The sequence below is a fragment of the Nicotiana tabacum genome, chromosome 8, assembly GCF_000715075.1.
Source record: "Nicotiana tabacum cultivar K326 chromosome 8, ASM71507v2, whole genome shotgun sequence".
Taxonomy (NCBI): Eukaryota; Viridiplantae; Streptophyta; class Magnoliopsida; order Solanales; family Solanaceae; genus Nicotiana; species Nicotiana tabacum.
In genome coordinates this window covers 30043179-30065500 of record NC_134087.1, presented here as the reverse complement: position 1 = coordinate 30065500, position 22322 = coordinate 30043179, and the positions used below count along the sequence as shown (strand labels likewise).

The following is a 22322-nucleotide window of genomic DNA, read 5'->3' as shown; positions in this document are numbered from 1 at the left end:
CTGGGTTTGCGGTGTTGCTGAATCTGCTGTTGCTGTGGTATTATTGCTGCTGACTCCTACTTCTTTCTTCTTGTACTGCCATTTCCAGGTACACAAACTGATACACTGGTTCATCTTGTAAGCCACTCGAAGCATGAATGCATAAAATGAGAAAGATTTGGAGTTGTAATTTAATGTAGCATTTTCTTTCTTTTCTGTCTGTATGTAGAATATTCTATGTGTTGCCATACAAACTCCTTGAACAACTCACTTTTAGAATTTAACCATAATAACTCGAAAGTATGTAAATAAAGTAGGACCTTATCTTCATTTATTTTGGAAAACAAAAAAATAGAAAATGTAGTCGTGCTAAGATTATCCTTTAAAAAAAAATGAGACGAGCCTCGCCAAATAAAAATGAAAATTGCGGGGCCCTCAATAATTGATCATAATAAATACTTAGAATTTGGGATGGACTGTTTAATGAATTTCACTGCCTTCCCCAAAGATAATAACGCGTTAGACTCTTTAGGCGCGACTTAATTAAATTACATTCTTAAATTCGGGTGCGCATTTATGTGACCCAAATTCAAATCTCAACGGAGTCGAAATGTGTTAACAACTACGGGTGCATTGATTGTGACGTGGTTCGAGATACATTTTCACGACGTTGCAATTATATAAAAATAAATGATAATAATAAAAGAGGTTTTTAAATTCAATAAAAGCACATAAGTCACAACATGTATTTAAATCAGATATTTAGCCATTATAACAATTTAAGCGACCGTGCTAGAACCACAGGATTCGAGGGTGCCTAACACCTTCCCTCGGGTCAACAGAATTCCTTACTTAGAATTTCTGGTTCGCAGACTTCATTTGGAAAAGTCGAAAATTTCCTCGATTTTGGATTCAAGATAAACCGGTGACTTGGGACACCAAAAGCCAAACCTTTCCCAAGTGGCGACTCTGAATTAAATAAATAATCACATTTCGAATATTGTCACTTAAATTGAAAAAACTCCCTCGCGCATTTATCCTTCGGGGCGGGCGCGCAAAAAGGAGGTGTGACACTCACAAATGATCCCTGGCCTTTTACTTTTAAAGTCTTGACCCCTTCTTGCTAGCATCGTAAGTGGTTCCCTATGTATATCAACCACACCTAAGGACCTTTGACTCTCTTTGTGAGTAGCTATTACATATGCTTCATTAACAACCACTACAGATTTTTATGCTAGCACATCACTCCTTATGTTACTATAGCTTTCATTTAATCTCATAGAAACTACAACAAACGTTGTGACCTTAAATGTTCAACTCAAGGTCTAACCTCCTCACAATCACATGAGGACAGAGGTACTAATACATCAAGTTCATCCCATAAATCCTTCATTTTAGAGAAATAAGTAGTTACATAGTCAATACATTGTCTGATCTATCAAACCTCTCTTGGAAATCGCTCCAGACTTTCTCGCATTTGAAGCATAGACTATGCTTGGCATCAATTCACTCGATACAGTGCTTCCAATCAACGACAAAATAATTGCATTGTTTCCACTGTTCTGTCAATTCGCCTCTATACGTGCTCTTCACACAAGTTCAATCCATAAACCCTAGTTTACTCTTTCCCCGGAGTGCCAATTTCATCGCCTTACTCCATGGCGCGTAATTTTCCAGCCCTATGAGCTTGAGCGGTAGTAGGATAAGTCCAGGAGCATCTAAGGGTTGCAAAAATAGTGGATGATTGTAATCTAGTAAGGCGACCTCATTTTCTGCCATAGCTGATCAGATTGGAGTTCCGACGAGCTTCGATTCTTCAAATTTCTTCCTAATTCCGATGGATTTACGATTACCACTTTGATACCATGATTAATTCTGTTCACTTCATCAGAAACAGTACGCATGCAAGCAAACAGTATCGAAGAAGACGGAGAGGAGAAATTGAAAGATGTAGAAATGAAATGAAGAGAGCTCAAGTTATTTTCTTGTGTCTATATTACACGTGAGTGGTCCCCTTTTATAGACTACTTAACCGACTCCAACTAATTCCTCATTCCTATTTACACTTTAGTCCCTCAACTAATTACAAGTGCATCTCAGTCTAATATATACAACAATATGCACACAAAATTAAATCGCATCTTTCTTACCTTTTATCCGTATGCGCGCTGTACCACTTGCCACTATTTGTCAAGCAATTAGCCACACCAAGGATTGAACTTCATAGTTTATAATGGACAAATAGAGATATTTGATTATGCCATGAGAGCATTGACCAGTGAAAGATTTATTTGTTGCTATATTGTTGGATGCCTTTAATAGAAACTTTCCACTGAACACAACATCGTTCTCAACATGGCGTTGTTCGCTGGATTTTCTTTTTCCGGTTTTCCAACACGAGAATACCAAAGCCAGTAAACAAATTTCTCACTACCGATCAGTCATCTCAACAATAATTCTAAAATAGATTCTTTAAGCTTATTTGTAATCTGTATTCGAAATCAGAAAATCAAAGAAGCAAAGAAATATTAGTTCAATAAACAAAACATAAAATTATTTTCGAGCCCACATGTTGCTTGTGTATCCTTAAAGAATTTAATTCTCTCACTATTGCCCAAGGTTATGGATTACTTCCTTCCAGGATAGAACGGGAAGACTATTTTGTAATACTGGCAATCGAAATTATAGAACTTCACCGAACTCAACAAATGGAGCAAATCACACTTGAGACATATGTTATTTTGGAAAAACAATGCAACAATATGGGAAAGAGAGGAGAAGTTTTCAGATTTCTTATATCTGAAAATTGAGGTTAATCCTCTAAATTTATAGACAATAAAAGGGTGAGATGAAGAGGTTCAATTCAAAAGGTACATCTTTCATGTTTCATTCACATCCATTCACGAAACCTAACAAATTCCTTAGTAATATTAACGTAAACGCTGAATTAATCAAATTTTAATCACGTATCGGCTCTACAAAGCATAAAGATATTATAGATATTTCTTCAAATCTATCAGTCGTTAACAGTTTTGTGTCAAATCGCAATGAAAAAGCTAAGAATCTGATGTCAATGGAGTGGATCGTCTCATCTTAATCAGTTAAATTTGATTGGTCCACAGATATGATAGGCCACAAAATCCTTAGCCTTTGGTGGCTTTCGTCTTAGCGATTATTCCACATAAAGAAAAGATAATATTGCAACTGTTGAGCAGAATAATGGACTCTACGTAACTTAATTAGTCCTTGTCAAATTAACATGACACTATTTGCATTTGTGCTTTTAATAATTTCTTCTTTTTCTGATTTCAATATGGGAATAACATGTCATTTGAGAGCTAGTAGGTAAAGTGATAATGTCCATACCATTCTACGAACCAAGTAAGGCACTTGCTTTAGGTCCCCAAATTTATGTGGCTCCATTTTGTTAGCAATAATATATTTAAAGTTTTCAAAAAAAGAAAAAGAAATATTGAATATTTTTAGTCCAAAAATTACAGAAAAGAAAAGATAAAACTTGTATGAATTGTCGTAAATTATTACACTCTCTTTCTTATTTATTCAAGTCACAAACTTTCTTTTTCCTTCTCTCATAAGATTATATACTTTCTCTTATCTCTTTCTTACTTTCTTTCTCCAAAAATTTAAAAGTTCAACTGTTGAAAGGTTTAGTGGTAAAAATATGAGATCAAATAATTTAGAAAAAATTACTTCATTAACTTTAAATATTCCTTAAAATATAATAGTAATTCTAATATTGATGGTTTAGACTTATTTTTTAAATTAAAAAATATTAAGAAAAATAGTACAAGCAAAAAATAATACTTTAATCGACATATTCAATTAAATAAAAAGACTTGATTTTTTTTCAAATGCTTACATTTTTATAAAATAATATTAACAGTTTCTATAATATTACATTAACAGAAAGAAGTTTTTTAATCGACATATTCATCAAATAAAAAGATTTGATTATTTTCAAATGCTTATATTTTTTTATAAAATAATATTAACAGTTAATGTAATATTACCTCAACGGTAAGATCAACAATTCTCAAAAAAATTAAATGAGTAGGCTATATACCATTCAAAAAAGAATTATTAGAAAAAATTGATAATAACAAAATTATTAACTTTGCATCTCAAAAAATTAAAAATAAATTTTTTTGAAAAAAAATGGTTTTTTATTTTTTAAATTTAAGGCCTCATATGGGAAATTTTTGTTAATTGGACTCTTGATTTAAGAGGTATATTTTTTTCAATCAGCTCATAATACACTAGTTTCAGTAGTAGAGGTAACTAATATTATCATATTAATACTAAAGCACAACCAAATATACAATTTAATGCACCATATATAAAATTAAAAAAAAAAACGAAACGTGATTACGTGAATATGAAACATTTAAGTCTTTGGATATCAATAGCATATGTACAAACTAAATTCAAACCTAAAAAATGTTGGGAATAAACACCCTACAAATATAATATTCACGGTAATAAAAGCGGAATAATAACGTTGCACCGAGATACGGTAATTAACAAGAATAAAAGAGTAACAACGACACCAAGATTTTTACGTGGAAAACCCTTTTGAATAAGGGAAAAAACCACGGCCCTGAGAAGAGCAATTGATATCACTATAGCAAGGAATTTTACACTTTGTAGGTCCGAGTAAAATACTCAAAAGACCACTACAACACTCAAAAAAATAACCCTCTTTTGATATTCCCACATCACTACAATATCACACTCTCTATTTTTCTCACAGACTATTTTCTTATACCCTGTCTGTGAAACCTCACTATTTTTTTCTAACTCTCAGATATATTTTTCATCTGAGATTGGTGTGTCTTACAATGAAGGTAGAGGCACTTATTTATAGTTACATAATACCTATGTTGATGTATGTAGTGACATCAACACTACTGCAAAAAAATAAGCCGCCCAAATCTTGTCTAAATTGGCTGGCTTGACAAAAGGTTTCTTCTTTCACATATGGGCTGGACCCCACAAAAAGAACAATATAGATTCTGCTCAAATCTAGTACAGTTATGGGAAATTTTCATAAAACACTATCTTTTAGTAGTAATTAGCCATCTATAGATACCATTTGCTATATTACGGATTATAGATACCTTTTATGTGGTTATAAGATGTATTTGATGTATTTAAGCTATTGTATTCATGAATACAATAGCAAAAATAGGCGTGAATCAAGGAAGTCCAGCTAATCGGTTGTTGTATTCGAGTGTATTCGACTGTATTCATGGAGAGAAACATGGGATTACAGCTGGACAGATTATTGCATTCGACTGTATTCACAGCGTGAAATAGGGGATTATACTGTTTTTAAAACAGAAAGTGAATCAATTAACATAATAGACTCCTAATATAACTCAACAAACTCAATTACAACACACAAAATTTGTATTTTCAGTTATAAAAAAGATTCTCAACCGAAAATATCCCAAAAATATAGCAATCTTCAGAGAAATTATTTAATACATCTGAATACATAAATTATATCAATTAAAAAAAACTTATGAATACATTCATGGCATATAGCGAGACAGTGAATACAATGAAATACATAGAATACAGCGAGATACATTGAAATACAATGAGAAAAAAAGGCAGTGAATACAATGAAATACATGGAATACAACGAGACACATTGAATTACAATGAAAAAAAACATGAATACAATGAAATATATTAACAGAAAATCAAGTTTCTCAGCCCAACCTCCATCGTCTTTGTTCAAGAACAAACCAACCGAATTATATGTCGGCGGCTGCTGTCTTTGCAATCTTTAGGTTGCCAATGTCATTTAGTATAAAAATTATCAGGTCTACCATTCTCAGAACAACGAAAGCCTTCATCCAAGAACTTACAATCCTTTGATTTATACGGTGGATAAATTTCATTCCAAACCCAATTCCCATAAAAAAGATCACAACTTTATGCTCCCTTTTCCAAAAAATCCAACTTTTCAGTCTTGTTATATGGGACAGACGATCCATTGAGCCCAATCAACGTAGCAAACAAGGATGTTTGCTGATACAAATGAGGCCTTTTGTTTACTTTTCTGTAATCCAACAAAAACAAACACAAGAATAAGCAAACAGTGAAGAAAAAGCAACCAAGTACACCTGGTGATGGCTCAAAAAGCTTCAAGCGTTTGAATTTCTTGAAAATTTTAAATTGGGTCATTGTGTTGAAGAATCTAGGAGATGGGCTTTGCACAAATTCGGTGGAAGGAGGAGGAGATCGAAAATTTTAATGGGATGGGGGAAGAGAATGAGATGTATCAAAGTAGAGAGAGAAAAAATATAGTGTAACTGATTAGCGTATTTAGTGGCTTAGGGCTAGGAGGTAATCCAAATTAAATATTTTGCTATAAACCTTAAAAGGTATCTATAGAATATAATTTTTTTAAATGGTATTTATTTAAAATAAATAAGGTGTTAACCTTTGATATTAGAAGGTAAAAAATCCTACCGTTATTCATGAACTTAAGATAATAACAAATTATATCGTTGCGTGGATCTGTCCAAATATTAAGTAACTTATTCCCATATATACTGGAGTGAGCATTATTATACCTCTAAAGAACGACTAAATATACAATGGATCCATCAATGAAAAATGAAGTTTATTTTGAACACGTAACATTAAGTTTTTAGATTATGGATAATATTGTGCCTTCTAATTTAGTATTAGTGATGTTGAATTGAGTTGCAGCTTTTCCTAGATTCAATTCAAATGTTAAGCAGTTATCCTACAGAGGAGTGAATGTTATATTTATTATGAATAATTAACCCAAATAGCCGCTCACTCATCCGCTTAAACTAAAATTAACCGATAAAGGTATAATATATATACATAATTTATGTATTATATGTGTATAATCAATATATAAACATGTATATGACTAAAAAAAGTAAATAATAAAGATGGACGGTTATTTGTGTTAATCTATCATACGCGTATGCAGCCAAATATAATCGGATAAGATTATAGAGTATAGAGACAATGAATTATACAATAGGATAAAACCTGAACGTGAAACATTATGTTTTTAGATTATTGATAAGCCAACTAATTTTACTTCAGAAAAGAATGGTCTTAGCCTCTTAGGTGTCGTTTGGTTGCGATTTGAAGAGATATTCCTATTAGAAATTTTCCCTATAATCTCCTCGTAAATTCCAGGATTAGTTTATACAAGGTCTCTCTCTCATTCTCTATCGGTATTTTTATATTAATATCTTTATGTGGATTAACGGAAGAAATGATACTAATATTAAGTGGCAAAAAAAGAAAAAATTAGTACCTAGCAAAGTTCTTACTCCAGATCCTATAAAAACGAGGAAGTAAATAAGAACGAAATTAACTCTGATGAAGAGAGTCATTTTCGTTATTGTTCTTTTAGCGTTTTGGAATCAATAAACAAAATAGTATTAACTAGAAGCGAGTGGATTGAATTAGAAACTATGTTAATCCATTAAAAATTCCATTAACAGCCATTAAAAAGCTTCGAAGCTTTAAATTCGAAGATTGAATTTACGAAATTATTTTTTATTTGGATTGGGTGTTGTTGCAAATGATTGGGAATATCCGTTAGAATTTATATCTCAATTTTGTGACAATTTGATGAAGATTCGAGGTGATTTTGGTTGAAATTTCATATTGAAACTCGAAAAGGAAGACATAAACAAATTGTATATATTTTGTATGTCCAGTGTAGAAACGGTATACAAAATATCTGCAACTTACATAATTGTATATAAGTTGTATATAAATTATATATAAATTGTAGTTTTTTGGCCGGATTCTGTACAAAAAATATGTATTTAAGTTGTAGATAAATTGTAGGTTTTGACTGAATTTGTATATATTTTGTAAAAAAACATTTGTTACTTCGAGTAAATATGAAAACTTAGACAAATCCGGATAAATAAGTTTAGAATTTTGTATATATAAAAAAATTCCCAAAAAGGAAATCTCTGTTTAATACCTGTCTAATTTGGTCACAACAAAATTTCTCTCTTGAATTACTAGAAAGGAGCGTTAAGAATAGAATGGGGTCTCCTTGTTTTCAATTCATCTTTATTTTTCCACCTTTATGGGTCCACATAACTACCACCATTTGTCCGGACTTCATTCTTTTTTTTTAAAAAAAAAAAAAACAAGTACTCACTTTGTTTCATTTTATACAACATATTTTTGACTAATTAATTTTAAAATATTTTTTTGGTATAATAATATAGTATTAGTAGCTCATTGATCCGATTAATCTAAATTAAAGCTTATTTGGACGAGCTTCTGATATGTCAAAAGTACTTTTTTTTTATCATAAAAAGTAATTTTCTAAAATTTTTATGTGTTTGGCGAAAATGAAGAAGTGCTTTTGAATAGCAACAGAAGCAATTTTTTTGCTTTTAGGAATAAACTACAAATTCTATCTTCTTCCAAGAAACCTAAAATTACTTGCTTTATGACAAAAGTATCGTTACTACAAATTTATATTTTCTAAATTATCCATTATTAATTTAAGTTTTTTTCTTTTCCTTTTTTATTTTTACCATCCTTTTCTTTTATTTTATATCTATCATTTTTTTTATCATCCTTCTCCTAATATTATTGCTTTGGATACTATACTAATATTGATTCTTTAATTTATATTTTAATTTTATGTTTTATATTCTATTAAAATAAAAAGGGAAAATTAATTAAATTTCTTATAGTAGATATCTTTAACTAATAAATTGATTGTAAACCGAATATTTACTGTCCTTTTTTGTAATTTGAACTCATGAGTACTTTTTGAAAAGATCGGTCAAACACAATTTATTTATCTTTTTTAAAAGATCGGTCAGACACAATTTATCTCTCCCTATCAAATATTGCAAAAAGTACTTCTCAAATAAATTAGTCAAATACAAATTTTAACTTTTCAAAAGTATTTTAGAGCAAAAACACTTCTCAAAATGAGCAGCTTTGATAGCTTGGCCAAACCAGCTCTTGGTGTTGCATAACACCCATTAAAAAGAAAAAAAGCGTTCTCTATCCAAGACTACGGGTGAAGTTCCCGTTCATCCCGCCACAATCATTTTAATTGCGGAAAAGGGCCAAATATACCCCTCTACTTTCAAATATTGTTTACCTGTACCCTTCGTTATACTATTGGGCTATCCATACCCCTACCGTCATACTTTGGAACAAAAATACCCCTATTTTGGATGGAGTGCCACGTGGCAGCCCCAGACTAAATGACCCATTTCTTTTTTTTTACCCAACCCATTTTACAAAAAACCCACAACCCGAACCATATTTTCATTTTTTTAGTTTTTTAAAGAATTTTCCTTTTGTAAAACTTAAAAAAAATTGCAAAAACGTTTTTTAAAATATTTTTTTTTTGTAAAAACATATTTGTAAAAACAGAAAAAAATATTTTCAATTTTTAACAAAATATTTTCGTTTTTTAAAAACTGAAAAAATATTTCCAACAAATTATTTCCGCTTTTGAAAAATGTTTTTTTTCAGTTTTTTTTAAAGATTTTCTTTTTGAAAAACTGGAAAGCAAACTTGTAAAAACTGATTTTTTTTTTGTAAAAACAGAAAAAAATTCGCTTTTAACAAAATATTTTCGTTTTTTAAAAACTGAAAAAATTATTTTCAACAAAATATTTTCGTTTTTGAAAATATTTTTTTTCATTTTTTCAGTTTTTAAAAGAATTTTGTTTTGTAAAAACTGGAAAAACAAATTTGTAAAAACAGAAAAAATAATTTTTTGTTTTTAACAAAATATTTTTGTTTTTAAAAAACTGAAATTTTAAAAAAGAACCTAGAAAATAGGGGTCGGGTTGTGGTTTTTTTTAAAAACGGGTCGGGTAAATGAGTTGTTTTAATCTGGTGTTGCAACGTGGCACTTCATCCAAAAATAAGGGTATTTTTGTTTCAAAGTATGACAATAGGGATATAGATAACCCAATAGTATGACGGTAGGGATATGAATAACCCAATAGTATAATGAAGGATAGAGATAAATAATATTTGAAAGTAAAAGGGTATATTTAGCCTTTTTCCGTTTTAATTGTTGATTATATATTAGTGAGAGTGAAAGTAAAAAAATTGATATGCATGAGAAATTAATTAACGGTGCCAGGAAAAGAAAAGAAGTAGCCTCATTTTCGTAAATTGGGTTGATCACTTGATCCCATGCACCTATTTGCGGCATCTCTTGGGAAGTCATTTCTGTCTTCTTTCTTTTCCTCCTCCTCTTTATAAACGGATTCCTCTCCCCTTCTTCATTCTCATAACAAACAAATTCAACCAAAAGCTTATTACTACTACTTCTTTTTTAAATTTGCTTCATCAGCTTTTTGTTTAATTTTCTAAAGAAGAGAGAAAAGGAGATTGAAGTTCATGTCGATCTCAGCTTCTTATCTCAGATTATGCTTCACTGCTCGTCACTACGTATCGTCTTCTCCAGCAAATCAAACTCTTAAGTTCCTTAAAAGTGAGCTCTAAATTCTTCTTAGTATTAAATTCTTTTTGTGTTTGTACGGTGATGCACAAAAGTACTTTCCAACCACTTTTCCACTGGGATGAGTCGTTTTCATGTTTTCTAATTCATTTCCCTTTTTTTTTTGGTGCCAAAAACCTTGTGATTTTTTTTTTTTTAAAAATAATAGCAAATCAGCCTCTTTCTATCTTTCTCTGCCTTTTTTTTTTTGGGTTTTGTAGCTTTTCAGCTTGGTTTCTGAAGATATATCATTGATATAAGGATAAAAAAAACTATTTATAACAGAGTTTTTCCCGGAAGACTTAATACTCCTTCCTGTTCCATTTTATATGCCACTAACAATTAGTTTACTTTATTATTCAGTGATGTTCCTTTGAAAGGGGGAGAGGGATAAGGTTTGAACTCGAGATTGATTACTTGCTGATCGATGAGATAACTATAATATCATTAGAGTATTCCGCACCTATTTTTAAGTTTTTTCCAGGGGTACACGTCTTTGTATAACAGTATAACTTTTTGTTTGAGTAAAATTTCTTTTAATTCGGGCAAGATAATTATTCTGTCACCACGAACTACTATAAGTGCCAGAGCAGTTACGTTACTCTTTAGGATATAGCTTTATAAAAAATTTTTAACTGTCAATGCATATTGTATAAGTTAACTCGAGAGTGCTAAAAGTTACTTTTATTACAGGTAACAGATCTTCAGGAGAACATGTTCATTTCAGTTCCAATCTGCAATGTAATGCGGTTTCCAGATCACCTCGTACACAAGGTACGACTAATATATTATCATGTTTAATTTCTGAAAAAAAAGCTGAGGGAAATTTCTTTTAATTTTTTCTCCGTTTTTTGCGAACTGCTTTGATGGTTACAAGAAAATGCAGAATACAAAGAAGTACTGCAAAATGGTACTTTTCCTGTTATCAAGTGGGAGGACATCGTGGAGGAAGTGGAAGACATTGAAAAAGAAACACTTGAGGTATGGTTAGGCCAAACAAAAAAAACGAAACAGAAAATCTGTTTAGCTTCTTTTTTGTATATTGCTTAAAGTTTTGTGCTTGACTTTTATTGGAAATATTTGTATGTAAAAGGTATACCCATCAAATAAGATAAAGGATCAAATTCATACTATTCGGTTAATGCTGCGATCTATGGACGATGGAGAAATAAACATATCGGCTTACGATACAGCTTGGGTTGCTCTAGTGAAAGATGTAAATGAAACTCCTCAGTTCCCTTCAAGTCTTGAATGGATTGCAAACAATCAGTTGGCTGATGGTTCTTGGGGTGACAGCTCTATCTTTTTGGTTTATGACCGTGTCATCAACACTTTAGCCTGTGTTATTGCCTTGAAATCATGGAATGTGGATTCTCACCGGTGTGAATTAGGTAAGAATTTTATGTCATGTATCACGTGTAAAAGAAATACCGTGGAAACAGCCTCTTGCAAAAATGCAGGGTAAGGTTACGTACAATATACCCTTGTGGTCCTGCCCCTTCCTGGACCTCGCGCATAGCAAAAGCTTGGTGTAACCGGGCTGCCTTTTTTTTATATGACGTGTAAGAGAAGTTTTACGTAATCAAATTATCTAAAAGATAATTATACGTAGTTGTCCATAAAAATGAAATAAGTAACAAAAAAGATATTATAAATTACGTATACTACTTACATGTTAAAAGACACTGATTTATGTAAAAAAAAATTACACCGTCAAGTTATGTAAGTGACTTACTTTAATTGGTTAAATTGCACTAATAATGTAAAGAATTTACATTATCAGTGTATATAGTGTTAATTCATTAGATATTGATGCAAAAAAAAAAAATGAATAAATAAAAGAACTACTAGGTAATAGTGGTGACTTTACATTCCATTCCTTTGATTAATTAATAGAATGTATATTTTCGATGTGATTATTTCCCGCTAACAGACAGAGGCCTAACAAAGTTGTGTCTTCTGGGGTTTTGGAATAGGAATGTCGTTTATAAGAGAGAATTTGAGCAGGATTGGAGATGAAAATGCAGAGCACATGCCGATCGGATTTGAAGTGGCATTTCCTTCACTTATTGAGATTGGTAAAAAATTAGGCATAGATTTTCCTTATGATTCTCCTGTCTTGCAAGAGATCTATGCCAGAAGAACACTAAAGCTGACAAGGTAATCATATTTTTTCTTTTAAATTTAGCTATCGTTTCTACATAAATTTGGTTAAAACTTGAAAACAGGAATTTTTTAAAGATGAGATAAAATATAATTTTTGAATGTTAAAATTATGTGTGGACATGCATTTTACTTGAAAAAAAATAAAGTTTTGTGAGTAAAAACCTTCAAAAAAAAAATTTAAAACTAATCTAAGTAGGCGTTGGACATTGAAAAAAGTAGCATTTAAAGTTAAGTTAAAAAATCATATTTGAAATTTAAAATTACATGTATTTCACTTGAATATATATATATATTACAGTTTTGTGAGTGGATGAAAGATCTTTTACTGAAAAATTGGTAAAAACCCATTCCCAAAAAATCTTCAAAAACTTACAATTTTTTTTGGACAATTATGTTTTTTAAAAGAAAATTCAAAAAAAAAAAGAAAAAAAATCTATGGAGAAACTTGAAAAATCATCTTTAAAAATTATCCAAAAGTTGATCACTTTCAAAAAGTTTTGGAAAAAAGTGAAAAAAACTTCTGACCAAACGCGTCGAGTCAAATAATCATATAAAATGAGACAAGGAGAAATAGTTACAACTAGGGGTGTTCACGGTCGGTTTTTTGATTAAAACCAAAACCAAACCAATTTAATCGGTTTTTAAAATTTTAAAACCAAAATCAAACCAAATTAAATACAAACCATCGGTTTGATTGTTGTTGGTTTGGTTCGGTTTGGTTCGATTTTTCGGTTCTTAGTAAGCTAATGATAAGTCGATAATAGTAAAACAACGCTAGACAACAATCTGAAAATAATTTGCTAAATTTATGCTTTTTTATATATTTCTTTCAGAACTGAAAGTTTATTTACCTGTTTATATGAAAAGAATGAACAAAAAACAAACTAAAAATTTGCTTTCTCAAGCTTTAGCCATTGTTGTCTTGCAATTTGAATTTGCTTTCTTTACTCTTGTGGTGATTTTTTTTTAAACTATTCTATTAGGCAAAAGTATGTGCGGAGGGTTAGAGAATTGGAGTCTCTTAATGAAAAGAAAATTGGTCGAGTCCTATTGTTTTGGGCTTAGACAATCTTTTAAGATATAAAAGGATAAATCAAAATTCAAAATACTAATTAAGATGCATAAAATATTTAAAATTATTTACAAAAAGATATTATATTGTATATAAATAATTATTAAATTTTGTATATAATTAGTCGGTTTGGTTCGGTTTATTTTTCGGTTTTTTAAAATAGAACCAAAACCAAACCAAATATTATCGATTTTTAAAATTTAAAACCAAAATCAATCCAAATAAAAAAAAATATCGATTTACTTAATCGGTTTGGTTCGATTTTCGATTTGGATCGATTTTCCGTCGAACCGCGAACACCCCTAGTTACAACAAAAAGTAGCTCATGAACTCGAATTGCCCGGGCATTATATTTCATCTTTCATGCTTCTCATCATGAATAAATTTTAAAGTATATCCAATCTTCTAGAGTATTTTTTACTTTGTATTTGATTATAATACTTTTCGAGATAGAAAGTAGAAGAACTTTATTTTCCATGTATGTGAGTAATGATTACGTGTGGGTGGCAATAGGATACCAAAGGACATAATGCACAAAGTGCCCACGACGTTACTCCACAGTTTAGAAGGAATGCCAGATTTGGACTGGCAAAAGTTACTTCAATTGCAATGTGCTGATGGGTCATTTCTGTTTTCTCCATCTTCCACTGCCTTTGCACTTATGCAAACTCAAGATAATAATTGCCTCAATTATCTCGCAAATGTTGTTGAAAAATTCAGTGGCGGAGGTAAACAAATTTTTATATTATCAGTATAATTTAACTAGCTAACCCGTTATGCGAGTTGCCTATTTTTTAATTAGTTTTCTTTCAACTAATCATTCAGTTCCGAATGTCTACCCGGTGGACTTATTTGAGCATATTTGGATCGTTGATCGGATGGAAAGACTTGGAATTTCTCGTTATTTTAAGAGAGAAATAAAGGAATGTATTGATTACGTCACCAGGTAGTACAATTGTCTATTTTAAGGATAGTGATAGTTTATCTTTTTCTAGTACTTGTACTATTGTTTAAATAAATTGTGATCGACCGGTGGAATAATATATATATTTTTTATTATTTTAGATATTGGACAAATGAAGGAATCTGTTGGGCTAGAAATTCCCCAGTTCAAGATATTGATGACACGTCCATGGCTTTTAGACTTTTAAGGTTGCATGGCTACGTCGTTTCTGCTGGTTAGTCATCAATCTACTTTACTAAGATGCATGTCTCGTTTACATAACCTAAACACCTAATTACCATGCATTTAACGTATATATTTTTTTAAGCTGAAGTAGTATATTTTAATTTGTTATAATAGATTATTTAATAGTGGTACAACATATTTTTTGTTTACGTAACTAGTTGCGCGTTGTTGTGGGTCATTTTAACAGGATAGTGTAAACAATTACTCATGCTTTATTGATACACAGATGTTAACTCGATTACTAGTACACTATTGTAGTGATGAATGTGGTTGCTTATTTTCTCAGACGTATTCAAACATTTTGAGAACGGGGGTGAATTTTTCTGCTTCGCGGGACAATCGAACCAGGCTGTGACAGGAATGTATAACCTTTACAGGGCTTCTCAGCTAATGTTTCCAGGCGAGAAAATACTTGAAAATGCCAAGAAATTTTCCTCTAATTTTTTGCGAGAAAAACGAGCTAAAAATGAACTGCTAGACAAGTGGATCATTACTAAAGATTTACCTGGAGAGGTACTTGTATATTTATAGCAGTTGAGCTTATATCCTGTTTTTATTTTCTCATTAGAAGAAATTCCTACTTTATTTGGAAATTTTCTTTTTATTTCCCACATTCAGTTTATATTTTCTTTTTGAACATGGTTATTGTTTTTATACAGGTGGGATATGCATTAGATGTACCATGGTATGCTAGCCTGCCCCGAGTAGAAACAAGATTCTTTCTAGAACAGTATGGTGGTGAAGACGATGTGTGGATTGGCAAAACATTATATAGGTACTTTTAACGATTCATGCTCCCTATTCACACAGTAACCTTTTCTTGCACAAAAAAAATCTGTGCAAAAATTTAGCGATGATCATTAAAGTTATATGGATGTTGTAAAAATTATTTAGACTATCAATCACCATAATTTATTTAATAAGCATTGATTGATAACTTAAAATGGATAAACTGTAAAAATATCTGTATTATATTGATAATACAGTTATATTTGTTTATACTATCAACGTATATAATTTAAATCTCGTAAAAAATATTGTCAGTCCTTGTACAACTGTTATAATAAGAAGAGTCGCATGATAAATAAAGAAGAAATTGTTGTTTTCTTAAGGGGAGCTAGCTAGTGAGGATATATTAATATAAAGAGTCAACCTCGAGAGAGTGGCCAAGTTACCAAACCCAAGGTAATTGGAGCCCCACCATATTTGGTACTGTATTCAGGTTACAATTTGGAAAAGACGGCACACAATTTTTATGTCTGTCTTACTGTTTGTTTGGTTATGTTCTATCAAACGAACACTCAATCATTGATTTCTCATTCATGTATATGTTCAAGAAATGCTACAAAACCAGCGGCTACACTAGAATGCAGTCAAAAAACCATGAGAAATGGTTGTTCCCTGCGAAACATAAGGACAATTAGGAAAAATCAACACTCTTGCTTTTAATAAAAACCAACTTATGTTAATACTGTAATACATATGTATTTTATTGGCGGAGAGTCTGTTCAGTTGTCTCATCTTGAACACACCTCAACGTTAGCCTATTGATAAACGCCTCAGTCATATTCACCACTGGAATTCGACGTTTAAGATTTATTTAAAATAAAAAAGCTGACTCTTTCTATTTTTTGTTCTTCAACAATAATTTGGTATCTTATTGATATAGGATGCCTTTTGTTAACAATAACCTATATCTGGAGCTAGCAAAATCGGACTATAACAATTGCCAAGCTTTGCATCAGCTCGAGTGGAGACGAATTCGCAAGTAAGTTACTTCCATTACCTAATTCACCTTTGATAGTAAGATAAGCAGCACCAACAACAACATTTCACCCACAATAAGTTGAAATCAACTATATGAGTACTCACTGATCACAATTCTTCATTTAAGTTAACTCGTATCATCTTAACACAAAATATAAATAAAAAGTAAAAAATAAGTGAGAGATGTATAAATATATCGATGATAAAAGCAATAATAATGGTAATAGTATAAAGATTTTTATTTTTTTACTAGCATATAAATATATGGTTAGGTCAAAATACTCCTAGAGAAGCAATAGATGCAATACCAGCATATTTTTTTTTGGTTTCCCATCCGGTGTTTGATACCTGCATTGGGGCCTGATTAAATCTGGATTCGTACCGGGAAGTCCCACATTGGGAGGTAAATCGCTCCCTAACAAAGGCGACTTCAGGGATGAAGGAATACATGCATATTAATAATTCTAAATTTATTCCCAATTAATGTGTGTGTATAATATATATGTATGTATGTAGAGAGAGATTTTTTTTTTCCCGACTAAATTTATTCCCGACTATATGTATGTATGTAGAGAGTGATTTTTTCCCCTTCTGTCATGATGTCCAATCTTTAGTTCAGTTTTGTATTGATTTCAAGAAATTATGGGTCACTCTAGTCAATTTCTTTCCATGTCTTTTACTTTATCTAAACATTCTAAAACTTCATGCATGAAGGTGGTATAAAGAATGTGGGCTTGGAGAGTTTGGAGTGAGCGAAAGAAGCTTGATGCTGACGTATTATTCAGCCACAGCTAGTATATTTGAGCCAGAAAGGTCAAGAGAGCGAACAGTTTGGGTCAAAACCGCTGTTCTTATGGACTGTGTTAGATGTTACTTTGGCAAGAAACAAATATTTGCGGAACACAAGACTGCCTTTATTCATGAATTCACACATTCCACCACTGGACACTACCTGAATTCTAGGTAATGACTATTTACAGTGCCTTCTTTCTTCTACATAATATACTACAGTAAAGTGTTGTGTTCATACGGCGTCAATACAATCTTGAAGTCCTAAAAATTTAAATTTTTTTCATTGATGCTGGATTTTGTGCTCACGAGGCTTATATGCAAGCTACATATATGTCGGGTACAATAACAAAGGTGGAAGAATTAGCCTAAATAATCGCTCATCTAACTACTTAAACGAAAAGTAATTGGTGGATCTATAATATATGTATAATTTATATATAATAGTATACGTATAAGTTATAACCATATGAAATCAAGCGTATAATTTATAAAAAATGAAGAATATAACTGGCTAATTTGTGTAAAAAAAAAACCAAAAGATCGATAAAAGAATAAAATCAGTTGCTATAATTTTTTCTTCGGCGTGACAAAAGTTTTTACCGTTATAACTACATTACACCTCTTTTTTGGTTTTAATAAGTATTACTACTACTTATTATAGTACTCTGAGTTAGCCCCGGAATGTAAGGCTTGTAGCAAACCATTGGCTAATTTATTTCTTGTTGCGATATAGAGAAAGTCATTGCAGCTAAAGAGGTTAGTTTAACTGCGTCTGCATAATATGTTGTAATGATTATTCAATCATGGCAATGGCAGGTATAGTGCAGAACAAAAGCTCGTCGGGATTATACTCGGAACCCTAAACCAGCTCTCACTGGACGCTTTGCTGACACACGGCAGAGACATACATCACTTCTTGCGTCATGCTGTAAGTATACTATACTACTCCCTCCATTTCATATTTCACGAGCTAGTTTGACTCAGCGCGGAGTTTAAGAAAAAAGAAGAAGACTTTTGAAATTTGTGGTCTTAAAAATTTAAGGGGTAAAAAGTTTGTGGGGCCATGACATTTGTGTGGCTATAAAAATTTGTCATTAAGAGTAAATGGGTAAAATAAAAGAGTTTAAAGTTGAATTATTTCCAAATTTAAAAATGTGTCATTTCATTTAATACGAAACGAAGGGAGTACTACTCTTGAAGATTTCATCAAATGTTATTTTTATTAAATGAAATGAATAATTAAATTGAATCCCATTTGTATGTTATTGATATATGTCTATAGTGGGAAAAGTGGCTACTAGTTGTCGACGGTGAAGGAGCTGCAGAGCTTCTAATTGGTACGTTAAATTCATGCACTGGCCGTTGGGTGTCGGAGGAGCTATTGTTGTCCCATCCAAAATATCAAAGGCTAATGGAAATTACCAATAGAGTTTGTCACCGACTTCGTCTCTTTCACCTCTACAAGGTTAGACTCATCTAACAGAGAATTTATAAAACATATTGTTACTATTTGTTCTTTGCTAGTTTAGCTGTTACAAGGAATTGACACCTTTTGTCTTCTCATTTATCCTTAAACGAGATGTTTTTATAGTCATAAAAAAATATTATGATATGTTTTAACTATAAGTTCTAAGTGTACTTTTGATATTGCTAAACGCTTTTATTTCTTTCTTAAACTTCATGCTCAGTCTCGGTTAAAAATAATTACGTAAGATGTAACAGAGCAAGTATAAGGTTGTACTTTCATGAAGTAGAATTTTTGTGGTGGAGCAAAAACGACTATGAAAATCGATCTATTAAGATCAACACAATTGTTTCGTTTTCTTTTTTCAAATCTTTATTAGTAGAAGAATTAACTCAGATAATCGTTCATCCAACCGTTTAAATTAAAAATAGCCAATGAATATATAAAGATCCCTTGTTAGAAAGCACTCACTAACTTAGAATCTTAAATTAAATCTCTTTTGACGACTAGAGTTATTTGTGTGTGTCTAGACCTAGTTGTCATTGTTATTCGAACTATCACTATCTCTTTTCTAATGATACATCTTGTAGCAATCTTTTTCCTAGATATAATACATTCTTGTAGTATAGCCACTTTTTCTCTTCTTGACAAAGTTCAAGGAGATATGCTTTTGCCTGATATAAACAACCAGATGTTCTTGTCGTGTACTTGTAAATCAGGGACAAAATGCAGACAGCCAAAGAATAGGAAAGCAGCTGGGGATGTTGACGTTTAGTGAGATAGAATCAGACATGCAACAACTAGCGGAGCTCGTGCTATCCCAATCCGATTGTTCAGATGAGGATTTGGATGCCAATATCAAAGACACTTTTCTTACTATAGCCAAAAGTTTTTACTATACAGCTCATTGTGATACAAGAACTATCAATTTGCACATAGCCAAAGTGCTCTTTGAAAGAGTACTTTAATATTCTTCTCTTGTACATCCTTCATTGTAATTGGCATGTATCAAGAAAAATTATAGAAACAGAATATGGATATATTGAACAAACAAAGCATGCAAAGATTTAAGAAATCGTTTTGATAAAAAGCTAACGAACATTTTTCGGATCCATTAACTTACTGGCTGGTCTGCTATGCTATACTAAGTGTAGGACGTTGTTGAGTCCCTTGTCGGCCGTGGGAAGGGAAAATGGCACTTTTTATATACTATATGTGTTTAACCTCAAAATCGGATAACAATTAAATTTGTAAGTGGTTTTAAGGATACATAGTTTAATTCGACACAAAGTAATTGATAAAGTAAATTACGAATAAAGAAAGACAGAAGTAATTCAAACCACACGAATTGAACAGTTACAGTCTTGGAAAGTCAGTCACACTCAAACTGGATGCACTTCGATCTGCATCAAGATACAGAAGAATAAGAGCTTAAAGAGAAAAATAATAATGTATTGCTTTGAAATGCGTGTTACCATGTCCTAAAGGAATTATCAGGCCCCTTTATATAGTAGGGGAGTCCTAATTTAGGTGCAATTCTATAATAGATAAAAAAGCTCTTGATTTGTTGATTGTCGGTTCCTTGTTGATCAGTGCCGAGATTCCCGCCGTATCATTCGACCGGTCATGGATATTTCGGTCTTCTGTTGGCTATGCTAACAATGTTGCTTCAAGCTTGTTCGGGACTAGGATCGATTCCGGGATCACGTCCTCGATGTTCTCGAAGGCAGGCATTCTGACTTCGGGTTCTAGCTCGGTGAGACTTGGGTCGATCTTCCGTCCTTTATTGCCATGTTCGGAGCCTGACTTACCATACCGTAGGCGAGCTCAATTTCGACCGTATACAAATAGTCCCCGTATTTTTCGGAGAGTAGACGATGAGAAATGATATGAGCTTTCGATTCTTACTTTGATACCCCGCAACAGTAGCGACAAAATGAACGAAATATCTCGTCAGTTAAGTCTTAATGGCATTAATTAAATGCTTGTCAGTTGCCGGTCGGCCACTCCTAGATGCAAACCATGTTGAAATACTACAAATACCCTATTTTTTGTTCACCTAAACTTTACATCCAAACCTTCTATCCCCGTACCGTAGAGATCTTAATATTCTATGACACTTATATCCTGGTTATTTGAGATCTTTTACAAGAACTTTTGTTCGTCTTCATTCCAAACCATCAAGCGTACCCCTTTAGCTTCCTATTTTTCCTCCATTTTCAAAGAAATGGCGAATATTTCAAAAAATGTTCCCCAAAAAGAAACTCCTTCTACCTCACGGCCGGCTACCGAGGAGACCGTTTCACGTATTGCTACTGAGGAACCAGTATAGGAACCTCTATTGATATCGTTTTTCCCTAGAGGATGCTCGGTAACCGCCGATTTCAAGGTTGAAAAACCTTCCCCCATACAAGGCCGGTGTGAGGAAGTCTTGAGATACATATGCTCAATCACTGAAGAGGTCTTCCCTACGGTAAAAAAAGATTGCAATTGGGTTGACAAGAATGTGGTGGTTCCCAGACCTGATGAAGACATCACCATACATGTCGAGGGATACTTAAGTATTTACACTTATCCCTTTACACTGGGCCCATTGGATCTGGTCATCATCGACTTTTGCAAAAGATACGAGGTATGCCTCGATAAAATTTACCCTTCATTCTGGAGGATCATGATCCTCTTTCGGTTCTTCGTGAGCAAGATCGATGGATGCTCGTTCACCGTCGACCACCATATGCATCTATACAGTCCCCGAATCTTTTGGGGGGACTAATCAAGCTCGCGTGTCGGGCTAATAAAGCCCTGTTCTCAAGTATTGATGAAGATCGGGATCGAGGCTGGCTAGGCCGTTTTGTCTGAGTGAGGACCTCGAACTTGATCCCAGTTGGGCGCATGCCGTTCTTTGAGAAGTGGAATATATCACGTCCGTAAAATTTCGTTTTCAAAATTTTGTTTTACATTTTTTTCCTTCTTTCTTACCAGTGCTTTGTGGTGGTGCAGCTGTCACTCTAGTCCCGAATGTAGCCCCTCGATTCAAGGAGTGGGTCAAGTGTATCGCATTAGAAAGTTCATATTCTGAGCGCTCATGGCGTGAACTTTCGAAGGGCCGGTGGGAAGCCCGTTCTCATGGTGAGATTCCTTTTCCGAGTGAGTAATATTTGGGTTCCTCTTGTGTCGTTAAGTTCTCACTTAATTCATTTCTCTTTGCAGGTTTATCCAAGGACGTCATACTGAGGCCTCCATATGGTGGCGAGAACATCACCGCGGAGTCCTCTGCTCCAAGATAGGGTGACGAGAAGAAAAGAAAAAGGGCTCCAAATTCTCCGAACTCGAAAAAGAAGAAATCAAGGAGAAGGCTAGT

General features: G+C 32.5%; 1 protein-coding gene across 1 annotated transcript; it reads left to right on the top strand.

Moving 5' to 3' along the window:
- Positions 1 to 10270: 10270 nt before the first annotated feature.
- On the top strand, positions 10271 to 20042 carry LOC107819352 (ent-copalyl diphosphate synthase 5-like). The gene is made up of 15 exons (XM_016645458.2): positions 10271 to 10504; positions 11204 to 11284; positions 11397 to 11491; positions 11604 to 11901; positions 12487 to 12670; positions 14262 to 14476; positions 14574 to 14694; positions 14814 to 14926; positions 15224 to 15450; positions 15597 to 15712; positions 16607 to 16705; positions 17419 to 17667; positions 18313 to 18424; positions 18779 to 18961; positions 19681 to 20042. The coding sequence occupies exons 1-15, from the start codon at positions 10411 to 10413 to the stop codon at positions 19927 to 19929; spliced, it is 2436 nt and encodes an 811-aa protein (XP_016500944.1). The 5' UTR covers positions 10271 to 10410; the 3' UTR covers positions 19930 to 20042.
- Positions 20043 to 22322: the final 2280 nt, after the last annotated feature.